The sequence below is a fragment of the Theropithecus gelada genome, chromosome X (assembly GCF_003255815.1).
Source record: "Theropithecus gelada isolate Dixy chromosome X, Tgel_1.0, whole genome shotgun sequence".
Taxonomy (NCBI): Eukaryota; Metazoa; Chordata; class Mammalia; order Primates; family Cercopithecidae; genus Theropithecus; species Theropithecus gelada.
In genome coordinates this window covers 691,839-705,291 of record NC_037689.1, presented here as the reverse complement: position 1 = coordinate 705,291, position 13,453 = coordinate 691,839, and the positions used below count along the sequence as shown (strand labels likewise).

General features: G+C 53.8%; 1 protein-coding gene and 1 non-coding gene across 4 annotated transcripts; both read left to right on the top strand.

The window, feature by feature from the left end:
* The first annotated feature begins 5,460 nt into the window (after positions 1–5,460).
* LOC112616352 (melanoma-associated antigen D4) lies at positions 5,461–12,904 on the top strand. Of its 3 annotated transcripts, none has more exons than XM_025373315.1 (13): positions 5,461–5,603; positions 6,553–6,763; positions 7,018–7,851; positions 8,273–8,476; positions 8,580–8,643; positions 8,842–8,921; positions 9,309–9,400; positions 10,025–10,104; positions 10,190–10,232; positions 10,624–10,686; positions 11,631–11,745; positions 12,067–12,497; positions 12,693–12,904. In XM_025373315.1, exons 2-13 carry the CDS (start codon positions 6,554–6,556, stop codon positions 12,700–12,702), a joined length of 2,226 nt encoding a protein of 741 aa, XP_025229100.1. In that variant the 5' UTR covers positions 5,461–5,603; position 6,553; the 3' UTR covers positions 12,703–12,904. The 3 variants fall into 3 exon arrangements, with proteins under 3 accessions (XP_025229100.1, XP_025229101.1, XP_025229099.1); XM_025373316.1 differs by having other exon boundaries at positions 12,067–12,509; XM_025373314.1 differs by having other exon boundaries at positions 6,523–6,763.
* On the top strand, positions 11,258–11,385 carry LOC112616750. Its single transcript, XR_003117771.1, has one exon. It is a non-coding gene; the product is annotated as a small nucleolar RNA SNORA11 (small nucleolar RNA).
* Positions 12,905–13,453: the final 549 nt, after the last annotated feature.

Genomic DNA, 13,453 nt, shown 5'->3' with positions numbered 1-13,453 from the left:
GATAGACCACTAGCTAGATAAATTAAAAAAAAAAAAAAAGAGGGAAGATCCTAATAAACACACTCAGAAATGACAGAGTGGGCATTATCACTAACCCCAGAGAAATACCAAAAAACCCCAGAGACTATTATGGACACATCTATATATGAACACGAACTAGAAAACCTATAAGGAATCAATAAATTCCAGGATACATACACACGCCCAAGACGGAGCCAGGAAGAAATTGGTTCCCGGAGCACACCAATAATGAGCTCCAAAATTGATTCAGTAATAAATAGCCTACCAACAACAACAACAACAACGATAACAACAACAGGACCTGAGGAATTCACAGCCAATTCTACCAGATGTACAAAGAAGAGGTGGTGCCAGAAACTATTCCAAAAAAACTGTGGAGGAGGGACTTCTCCCCAGCTCATTCTATAAGGCCAGCATCGTTTTGATACCAAAATCTGGCGGACACACACACACACGCACACACGCACACACACAAAGAAAACTTCAGGCCAATATCCTTGATGAACATCGATGCGAAAATCCTCAACAAAACACTGGCAATCCGAACCTAGCAGCACATCAAAAAGCTAATCCACCACGATCAAGTAGGCTCCATCCCCGGGATGCAAGTTTGGTTCAACATATGAAAATCAATAAATGTGATTCATCATATAAACAGATCTAAAGATGAAAAACGTATGATGATCTCAATAGATGCAGAAAAGACTTTTGATAAAAGTTAACATCTCTTCATGGTAAAAACTCTCAATAAACCAGATATTGAAGGAACATACGTCAAAATAATAAAAATCCCTCTGTGACAATCCCACGGCCAGTGTCATACTGAATGGGCAAAACCTGGACGCATTCTCCTTGTAAACCGGCACAAGACAAGGTTGCCCTGTCTCATCACTCTTACTCAACATAGTATTGGAACACCTGGTCAGGGCGACCAGGCAAGAGAAATAAATAAAGTGCATCCAAATAGGAAGAAAGGAAGTCAAACCACCTCTGTTCGCAGATGACATGATTCTATATCTAGAAAACCCCATAGTCTCGGCCCAAAAGCTCCTTCAGCTGATAAACAACTCGAGTGAAGTTGTAGGATACAAAGTCAATGTACAAAGATCACTAGCATTCCTATACACCACCAACAACCAAACTGAGAGCCAAATCAGAAAGGCAATTCCATTCCCAATTGCCACACACACAAATAAAACACCTAGGAATACAGCTAACCAGGGAGGTGAAAGATCTCCACAATGAAAATTACACAACACTGCTCAAAGAAATCAGAGCAGGCAAGAACATATGGAAAAACATCCCATGCTCATGGAAAGGAAGAACAAATGCCATTAAAGTGGCTACACTGCCTAAAGCAATTTATAGATTCAATGCTATTCCCATCAAACTACCAAGGACATTCTTCACAGAGCTAGAAACAATTATTTTAAAATGTACATGGAACCAGAAAAGGAGCCCGGATAGCCAAGGTAATCATAAGCAAAAAGAACTGTACTGCAAAGCTACAGTCATCAGAACAGCATGGTACTGGTACTGGTACAAAAATAGGCACATAGACCAATGGAACAGAATAGAGAGGCCATAAATAATGTCGCACATCTACAACAAGCTTTTCTGTTTTTCTGACAAAGCTGACAAAAACAAGAGGTGGGAAAAGGACTCCATATTCTATCAATGGTGCTGGCTAGCCATACGCAGAGGATTGAAGCTGGACCCCTCCCTTACACTATATACAAAAATCCACATGGGGTGGATTAAAGGCTTTAATGTAAAACCCAAAACCATAAAAACCCTGGAAGACAACCTAGGCAATACCACCCTGGACATAGGAGCGGGCAAAGATCTCACGACAAAGGCACCAAAAGCAATCACAACAAAAGTAAAAATTGACAAATGGGATCTAATTAAACTTAGAGCTTCTGCACGGCAAAAGAAACTATCAACAGAGCAAACAGACAACCTACAAAGTGGGAGAAAATTTTTGCAGCCCTATTCATCTGACAGAGGTCTAATATCCAGCATCTATAAAAAGCCTAAACAAATGTACAAGAGAAAAACAAACAACCCCGTTAATAAGGGGGCAAATGACATGAACAGACCCTTCTCAAAAGAAGACATACATGTAGCCAAGAAGTATATGAAAAACAGCTCAATATCACTGATCACTAGAGAAATGCAAATCAAAACCACAACGAGATACCATCTCACAACAGTCAGAATGGCTATTACTAAAAACAGAAAAGAGCAGATGCTGGCGAGGTTGCCGAGAAAAAGAAACCCACACACACTGTTGGCGGGAGCGTACATTAGTCCAACCATTGTGGAAAGCAGTATCGCAATTCCTCAAAGAGCTAAAAGCAGAACTACCATTTGACCCAGCAATCCTATTACTGGGTATATAGCCAGAGGAATATAAAGCATTCTACCATAAAGACACATGCACCCGGACTATTCACTGCAGCACTGTTCACAATAGCAAAAACATGGAATCAACCCAAATGCCTATCAATGACAGACTGGATAAGGAAAATGTGGTGCATATACACCATGGAATATTATTCAGCCATAAAAAAGAACAAGGCCATGTCTTTCTTGGGAACATGCACGGAGTTAGAGGCTATAAGCTCAGCAAAGGAACGCAGGAACAGAAAGGCAAATCTCACATGTTCTCACTTATAATTGGGAGCTAAATGATAAGAACTTATGAACACAAAGAAGGAAACAACAGACACTGGGGTCTACTTAAGGGGGAGGGTGGGATGACGCAGAGGAGCAGAAAAGAGATAACTATTGGATACTGAGTTCAATACCCAGGTGATGTAGTCATGTGTGCAACAAACCCCCGTGACACATGTTTATCTATGTAACAAGCCTTCACATGTACCCCCAAACATAAAAGTTTTAAAAAATGTTACAGTGCAAGTCTATTGATGATCAATTCTTTCAACTTCTGTATGTCTAAACACCTATTTTAACTTCATTTAAAAAGGTATTCATTGAGTACAGACTTAAGAGTTGACATTTATTTCTATTTCACGATTTTAAAGATGGTGTGCCACATGACTTCTGACTTGCACATTGCTAATGAGAAGTGTGCTGTCATTCATTTCTTTGGACATCTAAGTGTTTCTTATGTTTTTATCGGATTTTCTAGTTACTTAGGAGAAAGGCTATATCTCTGGGAGAGCAGATAGGTAAAATGTCAGGAATGCGTCCCATGGATTCTCTGTGCATAGCCCCTTGGATATACTTTAGATTATGCGTGGCAACATGGATGCATCTTGAAAGCACAGGGCTCAGTGAAATACTTGTATTTCCAGCCATGATGGATTAACAGGAACCGGATTTACCGTCTCGCCTGAATAGGTACAAATCAAAAAAATTATGAGGCTTGACGTTATGGCACCACCTGCATATGGGACAGTGATCGCGGAGAGAAAGGGAACCTGACCAGGTGAGCACTCTGATCACCCAATTCCACCAACTTGTTGCCCAGATAGAGTTTGCAGGCTGCAGCACAGGGGAGCTGAACAGGACAGAGCCTGGCGGACAGTCTGAGTGAAGGAGACAGAGTTGAGAGCTCAAGAGGTCCATAGGACCAGAATTTGCCGGGAGTAATGGAGAGGAGACAGCTGCACAGAGAGGCAGCTCTGGAGACCCTTCAGAGCTAGCCTGTCTGGATGCAGTGTATGAGAAAGGGGGGAGTGGTGATCGATGACTCCCAATTTCTGGAGTGAGTGGTTGTGTGGATAATGGTGCCATTTACTGAGATTGTGAAGATGGGTGGGGCGGGGGGATGTGTGAGTGTATGGGAGGAGTGAGTATACCAAGTGACCAGTTTTGGACAGGTGAACCATGAAGAGCTCTTGAGACATCCAAGTGGAGATGCCACGTGGGTGGGTGAATGTATGTACTTGGACCTCAAAAGTGAAGTTCAGACTGGGGTTGTAGATTTTTGGAGTGATTAGCACGTAGCACTTTCTGAAGGCTTTTGTTTGTAGGGTGTGTTTCTCTCCCGCAGAGGACATGTTACAGGGGAAGGGCTAAAGAGACACAGGCAGATGACAGGAGAGATTGATATACAACAGCTGGAGAAAGCCACAGAGACAGGCAGAATGGATACCAGTCAGCGGAGAGTAAAAGCTGCGGTCCTAGCAATACCTTCCATTCATACACAGGGGTTCTGGTGAGGCTGACATAAAAACAAATATAAAAATCTACTACACATTTTACAAACAGTCCAGGTTCGACTGCAGATGAGACCACAGCATTTTCTGCCTCAAAAGACATCCGAGCGGAGATGTCACATAGAAGGGTGAATGTACTATGCACTTGGACCTCAAAAGTGAAGTTTGAACTGGGCTTGTAGATTGTGGAGTAATTAGTCAGACACACAGGTGTTCGATTGTCCTGACGGATACCAGGAGGGTCTCAGCGGCAGCGTGATTGTATCACTGATAAGGAAGAGGCCTGACAATCTAAGCAGAGAGTGGACCCGGTGGAGCAATTCTCATACCTGGATGGACCCACGTAGAGCCGCAGAGGCGGGGGGCGGGGAGGGGAGGAGGTGGGGCTCTGTCTCCCTGTGTCCTGAATGCAGAGCATGAGCTTAGGCCTTCTACAGCACAAACCTTGCTTCTTTGGGACAGATGTTGGGGTGGGAGAGGTCTGTCACTCAAACGGAGGTGCCTCAGTCCCCAGGCCAGCAGGAGCAGGAGGTGGGCTTTGGAGTCCGGAAGACCCAGGCCCAAATTTTGCATTTTCTGTTTCCTGGGTCTGTGGTCTAGTTCATGCAATGTGTCTGTGCCTCAGCTTCCTGATCTGTCAAATGGGGGTGCTGACATCCACCTCCCAGCACTGCTGTGAGAGGAAGAAAAGCCCCAGCACAGATCCCTCTGTGACATACAAGCTGCATAAAGGGTAGCTGAGGAAGCAGATGTTCCCAGGACGTCTGGGGGCCAGAGAGTTGGCTAGTGGAGAAGCACACAAAGCGAAGTGCCATCCTCTGGCCATGTCCATTTCGTAGCCCCGCAGGTTGAGGATTTCCACTTGTTGCAGTTTAGAGACCCAGCTTATTAATTGTGAGACCTCGCTAATTGTGACCTAAGGCGTCGTGCCGGGGAAACGGGGCATAGTGTATCCCAGACCAGGCTGGAGGAGTTTGGGTGAAAGGGCAGGGCAGGACAGAGAAGCGTTGTGCAAAAGTGGGGGGATTGAGAAGAGATGATTGGGTGGGTCGAGCTGCACTGCAGGGTATGAGTGTGCGCGCCCGCAGTAGGAGGAGGAGGAGGAGGAGAGGTGAAGCGGGTCTGGCGGGAAGAGCGCCCCCACCCTACCTTCGACCCCACCGCCCACCCACCCGCGGAATCGCATGCGCACTGGAGACCTGGAGGAAAGGGCTTTTGTTGGGAAAGCGGGCGGGCTGGAGGGGTCCGCGCATGCGCAGGCTACCCAGCCGCGCGGGGTGCACGGAGAAAAGGGGCGGGGTGGTCCGGGCTGCTGTGCTGGCAGCAGTAGGCGAGGGCGCGGCTGCGGGGTTCCTGGTGCTGAGGACGGACGCCATTGGAGCCCCAGAGAAGGTAAGGATCCAGCCCCAGACAGGACCGGGAGAGGGCGAGTGGAACCCGACACGCTGCGCCCTCCCTCCGCCTCCGGATCTGAACAAAGCCCAAGCACTCAGAACCGGAACCCCATTAGACCCAAGGTCTAGCTAGGAGCCCCCATCACCATCAGACCCAGGCGCCCCGATCTGAGCCCTACTGAAACCGGAGCCCAGGATCCTCACCCCTTTAGCGGACCCCTGTGCTGCGAGCTGAGCTCCCTTGGAGCGGAGGCCCCACCCCCACCCCAATCACTCCTAGATTACTCGAACCGAGCTGACCGCTTGCCCCCTTCCTGGAGTGCCCAGTCCTCGCGTTTGAGATCTCCAGCGCTCCGATTGGAGCCTCACCTAGGTCTGAGGCCCCCACTCCATCCGCCTCTAGTGCTCTAGTCTGAGCCCCACCTAGGCCCCCCGCCCGGACCTAGCCAAAAGGTCCCTGGGATTCTGTTTCGCAGAGCTTGCCGCTTGCCGCTGTCCCCGTTGTCTGAGCTCTCCCATCTGCTCCCCCGTCATCCCGGTCCCCTTCTCTGGCCCTTAAATCCAAACCCTTTGTTTCTCTCTTCCCCAATGCACCCCCTTCGGGACTCTTCGGACCCCAGCCCTCCAGAACAGCCCCTCTTCAAATCTAGCCGCTGGGATGGCGAGTCTGCCCATCCTAAACTCCGCTTTCAGTGCGGCGCCTCCTGCGACCTCCTCTGTCCCTTTCCTTGGGCTCTGTCCCTGACCAGGTCTACCCCATCAGAAAGCCAAACCGTCTTCCCCCCACCTCCCCCCCGCCCCCTACTGCCTAATATTGCCTAGTAACCTGATGATTGTTGCCCCTCACCTCCCGGGAGATCCCGCCTCGCATTGGATCCCGCCCCCTCCCCCTGCAGCTGCTTCACTCTCCCTCTCAGGCTGAGCTCTCATCTCCCTGGGACCCGCAGCATGGCTGAGGGAAGCTTCAGCGTGCAATCGGAAAGCTACAGTGTTGAAGACATGGATGAGGGTAGCGACGAAGTCCGGGAGGAAGAGATGGTTGAAGGCAACGACTATGAAGAATTCGGTGCGTTTGGTGGCTACGGCACCCTCACCAGCTTTGACATCCATATCCTCAGAGCCTTCGGAAGCTTGGGTCCCGGCCTTCGCATCTTATCGGTGAGGCCACCTGCTGGCCTGGGCCTTTCCCCTGTGAATGGGGGAGGGAGGAGGGGGGAGCAAGGAGGGTTGTGTGGGAAAGAACTGCCCAGCTTCCCCAAACCTTTCCTCCCCTGCTCGGAAGAAGAGGATTTGGGAAGGTCTTGGGATGTTCAGGGCTGACTGCTGGGAAGAGGCTGGCCAGCACAGGCAAGCTAACACAAGTGTGTCGTCGAGTGACCTGCCTTCCCCAACCCCTCTCTCTGGCCTTGCAGAATGAGCCCTGGGAACTGGAAAACCCTGTGCTGGCCCAGACCCTGGTGGAGGCATTGCAACTGGATCCGGACACACTTGCCAATGAGACCGCCGCCCGTGCTGCCAACGTAGCCCGCGCCGCCGCCTCCAACCGTGCGGCTCGGGCCGCTGCCGCCGCTGCCCGTACCGCCTTCACTCAGGTGGTCGCTAGCCACCGGGTGGCCACGCCGCAGGTCTCAGGAGAGGATACCCAGCCCACGACCTACGCCGCCGAGGCTCAGGGGCCCACCCCTGAGCCACCCCTTGCTTCTCCGCAGACCTCCCAGATGTTAGTCACCAGTGAGATGGCTGCCCCGGGGGCCCCAGTAACCTCCACAAAGTCGCAGACAGGCTCCCCGGCCCAGGAGGCTGCTACCGAGGGCCCTAGTAGCGCCTGTGCTTTCTCTCAGGCTCCGTGTGCCAGGGAGGTGGACACCACCCGGCCTAGCACAGCCTTCCTGGGTCAGAATGATATCTTTGATTTCACTCAGCCGGCGGGGGTCAGTGGCATGGCCTTCCCACGCCCCAAGAGACCTGCCCCAGCCCAAGAGGCTGCCACGGAGGGCTCCAGTGCTGCCTCCGGTGTGCCCCAGACTGGACCTGGCAGAGAGGTGGCAGCCACCCGGCCCAAGACCACCAAGTCAGGGAAGGCGCTGGCCAAGACTCGGTGGGTGGAGCCTCAGAACGTTGTGGCAGCAGCTGCTGCCAAGGCCAAGATGGCCACGAGCATCCCTGAGCCGGAGGGCGCAGCTGCTGCCACTGCTCAGCACAGTGCTGAGCCCTGGGCCAGGATGGGAGGCAAGAGGACCAAGAAGGTGAGATCCCCCTGCCCCCTGCCACCTCCACACCCCCTTGCTCCTGTCCTTTCCTTCTCCTCCCTTTCCTGCTCCTCTCCTCCCTCTCCTCTCCCCCTTCTTCCTCTCCTCTCCTCTTTCCTCTCCTTCTCTCCTGACCTCCCCTCTCCTCCCCTCTCCTCCCCTCCTCTCCTCTCAGCTAGTCCATGTTTCTCCAACACAAGTTTGCTGAGCATGTTTTCACTCCACGTAGTCCCTACCCTCAGGACTGGTGGGAGAAGAGGCTGGCTCAGTGCCTGGCACTTAGTAAGCATGCAGCACATGCCAGCCGCTGCTGGTACTGCTCTCATTTCCAAGAGCCTCCTACGGGTGAGGTGCGTGCGGGGCGCTTTGGCACGGGGAGCCTGGTAGCCCTGGGTCTCTCCTCTCTCCAATGATACAGTCCAAGCACCTGGATGATGAGTATGAGAGCAGCGAGGAGGAGAGAGAGCCTCCTGCGGTCCCACCCACCTGGAGAGCATCACAGCCCTCATTGACGGTGCGGGCTCAGTTGGCCCCTCGGCGCCCGGTGGCCCCGAGGTCCCAGATACCCTCAAGGCACGTACTGTGCCTGCCGCCCCGCAACGTGACGCTTCTGCAAGAGAGGGTAAGAAGCCCACCCTCCCCCATCTCCCTCCTCTCCTCCCTTGTGGGCCATGTCTCTGCCCTCACCCATGCCTTGACCTCCCCGCGTGTTCCTCCTTCTCCAGGCAAATAAGTTGGTAAAATACCTGATGATTAAGGACTACAAGAAGATCCCCATCAAGCGTGCAGGTAGGCAGCCTGTGCCCCCTTCGCCATCCCCTAGTCTGTGGGCATCCCTTTGCTTGCTTGGGTGCTGCGGCTGGTCCCCCCCGTCGCCACAGGACGGGGTCCTGGCTGCGCCACCCTCGGCAGGGTTGACCAAGGGGCTACAGCTCTATGACCCCTGCTCAGCCCAGGTGCTTTCTCCACCTCTTCCCCCTCCTGCAGACATGCTGAAGGATGTCATCAGAGAATATGATGAACATTTCCCTGAGATCATTGAACGAGCAACGTACACCCTGGAAAAGGTGGGTGCGGGATGGGAGTAGCTCTGTGGAGGAAGAGCGGACATAGGGTGGGGCGACCCTGCAGCCCCTCAAGGCCCAGTCTCTGGAGCCATCTCTAACCTCTCCGACTCTGAGCTTCCACTGCACTGGCGGTTTGACTCGTGCTTTCTGCCCTTGGCTTCTCTCTCTCATGCTCTCTGAGTGTCTCGCCATCTTGCGAGGTGGGTCTCATCGCCTCTGCCAGCGTCAGCTCCCACAGCGAAGGTCCTCCGTGTGCTGTCTTCTTCCGCCCTCGCTCACGAGTTTAGATTCCTTGCTGAGGAGCAGTTCTAACAGGGAATCACTGTCTGCCGGCAGGTTGCCCAGCATGGGGTTTGGATCTCACACTCTGTTTTCTCGCCCATGTAGAAGTTTGGGATCCACCTGAAGGAGATCGACAAGGAAGAACACCTGTATATTCTTGTCTGCACACGGGACTCCTCAGCTCGCCTCCTTGGAAAGTAAGAAAGGGAAAGCGGGTTGTGGCCTTCCTCGGTGGTGTCCCTTCCCTGCCCACACCCCTTCAGTGAAGCAGGAAGACGGGGCTTGAGTGCGGTGCACGGCTCCCACACACAGTGAGGGCTGCCTGGTGACTGCTGGATGAAAGGAATGATAGCCTGGGGTGAGGCCTTGCTGCCGTCAGGTCTCCCCAAGCTGCTGCCGGGCTTTACCCGCAAAGCTTCGGAGGAAAGTGGCTTGCCTCTTCCTGCTGCCTGCCTGGCCTGGGCCCGGCAGAGCTGGCCTAGGGGAGAGCTTCCTCTTCAGTGTAGGTCCTGATGTGGAAGGAGCAGGAAAGGTCTGGAGCCATCTCTGGACACACGTTTGCCATTTGCAGAGCTTCGGCTCCCTGCCTCGCCCTGTCCTCTGCAGAACCCTGTCAGGGAAGTGTTAGTACCCATGTTATAGAGGAGGTGATTAAGTCTCAGGCGGAGGTGCGAATGGTCTGCCAGCAGCTAGTGAACTGTGCCTGTCCTGGGAAGAGTTCCCCTCAAGCTGGGAAACCTGAGAGAGGCTAGTTGGGAGAGCCTGGTGGTGTCTCTCAGGCAAATAGCTGCTACACAGGATTTCTCTTTCTACACCTTTAGAACCAAGGACACTCCCAGGCTGAGTCTCCTCTTGGTGATTCTGGGCGTCATCTTCATGAATGGCAACCGTGCCAGCGAGGGTGAGTGGCTGGACCTGCAACTGGGGGGCTGCCCATAGTCTCATCTTCTGGGTGCCAAACTCTCGTACCTCCTCTCCCCTCGCAGCTGTCCTCTGGGAGGCACTACGCAAGATGGGACTGCGCCCAGGGTATGATTGGCCTCTCCAGCTCCTCCCCTCGGTGCTATCCTCTGGCCAAAGAGGTCCTGGGATTGCAATAGCCTGGTGGTCTGGCGCAAGGGTGTGGGGCGCCCTGGGCTCGGTAGAGAGCAAAGGGTCTCACCGGGGCGGACGGGGAAGCAGTGCCGGACGCTGCTCGGCCCCCTCTCTGCTCTGTGGCCCCAGATGACATCTAAGAGAGACAGTCCGAGTCAGGAGCTCCATCAAATCCCTACCCGGGGCATCCCTGACCAACAGTCCTCTGGCCTCTGCTCCATGCCCAGGCCTCCACGGCGACTCCCCGTGGGCTGGGAAGTCACAGTCATGCTAGGGAGGGCCCTTGCCACCGCCTCTGCTCATGGATTCCTTTCCTTGCCCTCAGGGTGAGGCACCCATTCCTTGGCGATCTCAGGAAGCTCATCACAGATGACTTTGTGAAGCAGAAGTAAGTATCACCTGAGCTAACTGTGACTCTCACTCGAGCATCCCTTGTGTGCTGGTCTGGCTGAGAAAGCAGTTCCCTATCCCACATCTTCAACTGGAGGGATGGGTGCCTCTGGCCTGGGAGTGAGTGGCAGTGGGGGTATGCGAGCGTATGGGGAGCCGAAGGTCAGGGGGGTCTTGGGAAAAGGGAGCGCACGTCACCTGAGAACACGGTGTGGGGTGTGATAACGGCCACCATCTCCTTGAGCACCTGCCCCGTAGACTGACACGAGAGTTCCCCCTGGTTTACACCTAAGGAACCTGGAGCTCAGATAGGGGACGCCTCTGAGCGTGGCTCCCAGCTGGTAAGGGCCTCAGCCCGACTCTCCTGATTTTCAGGCCAGGGCCCACCCTCTCCCCGTCCCTGGAGGACTTGCCAACGCACAGGCGCGCATGCACACCAACAAAGGGTCAGGACTTGAGGAGGATGCCTGGAGCACGCTTCTCCTGGCTGACTGTTTCTTCCTTTCCAGTCGTTTCCTCTGGTGGGCCTCTCCAGGGCTCCGCCGGGGTGTGGCCAAGACCCTCAAGGTGGGGTGTGCTCAGAGCAGGCGGCCTGAAGAATGGCTCCTCTGTTTACAACACACCCAACAGGAAGCTGGGGCCATTGTGATGAGGGGCACAAACTTGTGGCCTCCCTACAGACAAATGCCCTACATGTGGCCCCCCTGCACCTCCGCATGGCTTCCGGGGAGGACCAATGGCAAAAGGCTTTGAAGGCCTCACTTTTGCAGGCAGAAGTCCTGGGAGTGGGTTTGGGAATAAGTGAAGGGCTGGAGGGGCAGGGCAGTCCTCTTCCAGGAGCTGAGCTGCAGCATTGGGTTGAGGAGGGGCCCCCTGGAACCCATCCGTTCAGCAACAGGTCTGCTTGGCTAGAAGCAAAGTTCACTTTCCTCTCATGCCAAGGTACCTGGAATACAAGAAGATCCCTAACAGCAACCCACCTGAGTATGAATTCCTCTGGGGCCTGCGAGCCCGCCATGAGACCAGCAAGATGAGGGTCCTGAGATTCATCGCCCAGGTAAGGGAGAGCCTCTGTCGGGTGCCCGGCACCGGGGGTGGTGCTCTCCATACCTTGCTTGTTTCTTGGTCGAGGCCTCCTTCCCATTACCCCATATTCCAGTGAGGGTACCGAACACTCACAGAGGCACCTGAGCACCCTACGCAAGGTCACAGATGGGGTAAAATCCCAGGTCTGGCACAGGATAGTAGGAGCCCCTGATCCCTGTGGTCCTGATTTTGCCGTCATTGCGCAAAGCACACGGGATGGGGTGAGGCGGGCCGTGGGTGCTCAGCCACTGTGGGGTAGCTCTGTGTCTATGCTTGCCCTTTTCCTCCACAGAATCAGAACCGAGACCCCCGGGAATGGAAGGCTCATTTCTTGGAGGCTGTGGATGATGCTTTCAAGACAATGGATGTGGATATGGCCGAGGAACATGCCAGGGCCCAGATGAGGGCCCAGATGAATATCGGGGATGAAGCTCTGATTGGACGGTGGAGCTGGGATGACATACAAGTCGAGCTCCTGACCTGGGATGAGGACGGAGATTTTGGCGACGCCTGGGCCAGGATCCCCTTTGCTTTCTGGGCCAGATACCATCAGTACATTCTGAATAGCAACCGTGCCAACAGGAGGGCCACGTGGAGAGCTGGTGTCAGCAGTGGCACCAATGGAGGGGCCAGCACCAGCGTCCTAGATGGCCCTAGCACCAGCTCCACCCTCCGGACCAGAAATGCCGCCAGAGCTGGCGCCAGCTTCTTCTCCTGGATCCAGTAAGAGTTTCAGCAGAGAAATGAGACTCTGCAGGAGGGCTGCGGAGGGGGGTGAGATGTCAGAGGGAGGGCCGGGATGGGGGCGTTGGGGGCAACGGCAACAGCATGGACGGACACTTATTTTGTTACGTATATCCCTCCCTGGTTCGCATGTGTCCATGGATGTTGTCACTTTGGTTTCTTGTGCTTTTACAGGCACCGTTGACGAACTGCAGCGATCTTACTGGCCAAGCCAGAGTGCCTCCTCTCAGATTCCTTCTCGACACAGCACCCTAGGCAGCTTCTTCCTGTCAGTCAGAGGTGGCATGCAAGATGAAGCTCTCTTTGCTCTTCCTGCTTTCATTTTGTGCTTTTCCTTGCGCTTTCATGTTTTGGGTATCAGTGTTACATTAAAGTTGCAAAATTAATTTGGACGTTTCTTCCTTTACCTGCACACCCGTTGCTATAACTGGCCATGCTTGAGCTTGTAGCAAGGAAACTTCTTCAGGCTCTCTGGGATAGGTGGGCCCCACCTCTGCCAAAAAGACCCACAGGGACAGGTGGGATGCTGGGAGGTGCAGAGGTTGGTTACACTTGAGTGTGCGACCAGGAGTTTGGAGAGGCCCCAGTGCTCACGGTTATGTGATTTTCTAGAAGCCTTCCTTGCTCAGCAGCCCCAGGGACATGGCAAGAGGGGGGGGGGGCCAGAGCAGGGGTTGGGTGGAAGACTGCAGCTTGGTGCCACTGCCCCTCCCGCCGAGGGACAGGGTCCAAGGCTCTCACCAGGATCCACCTCCCACACCCCCTCCTTGGAGACGATGTTCTGGAACCCTTGGCTCATCATCCACACAGTTCAGGACCCCGTCCTCGGTACCGAGTCTGACAGACAATGAGGTGGGCCCCGCAGTGATGTTCGCAGCCCTCCAGTGGGTAGAAGGAGGGGCCGTGATTGCTGAGGGAGCGGGATGTAATAAAAA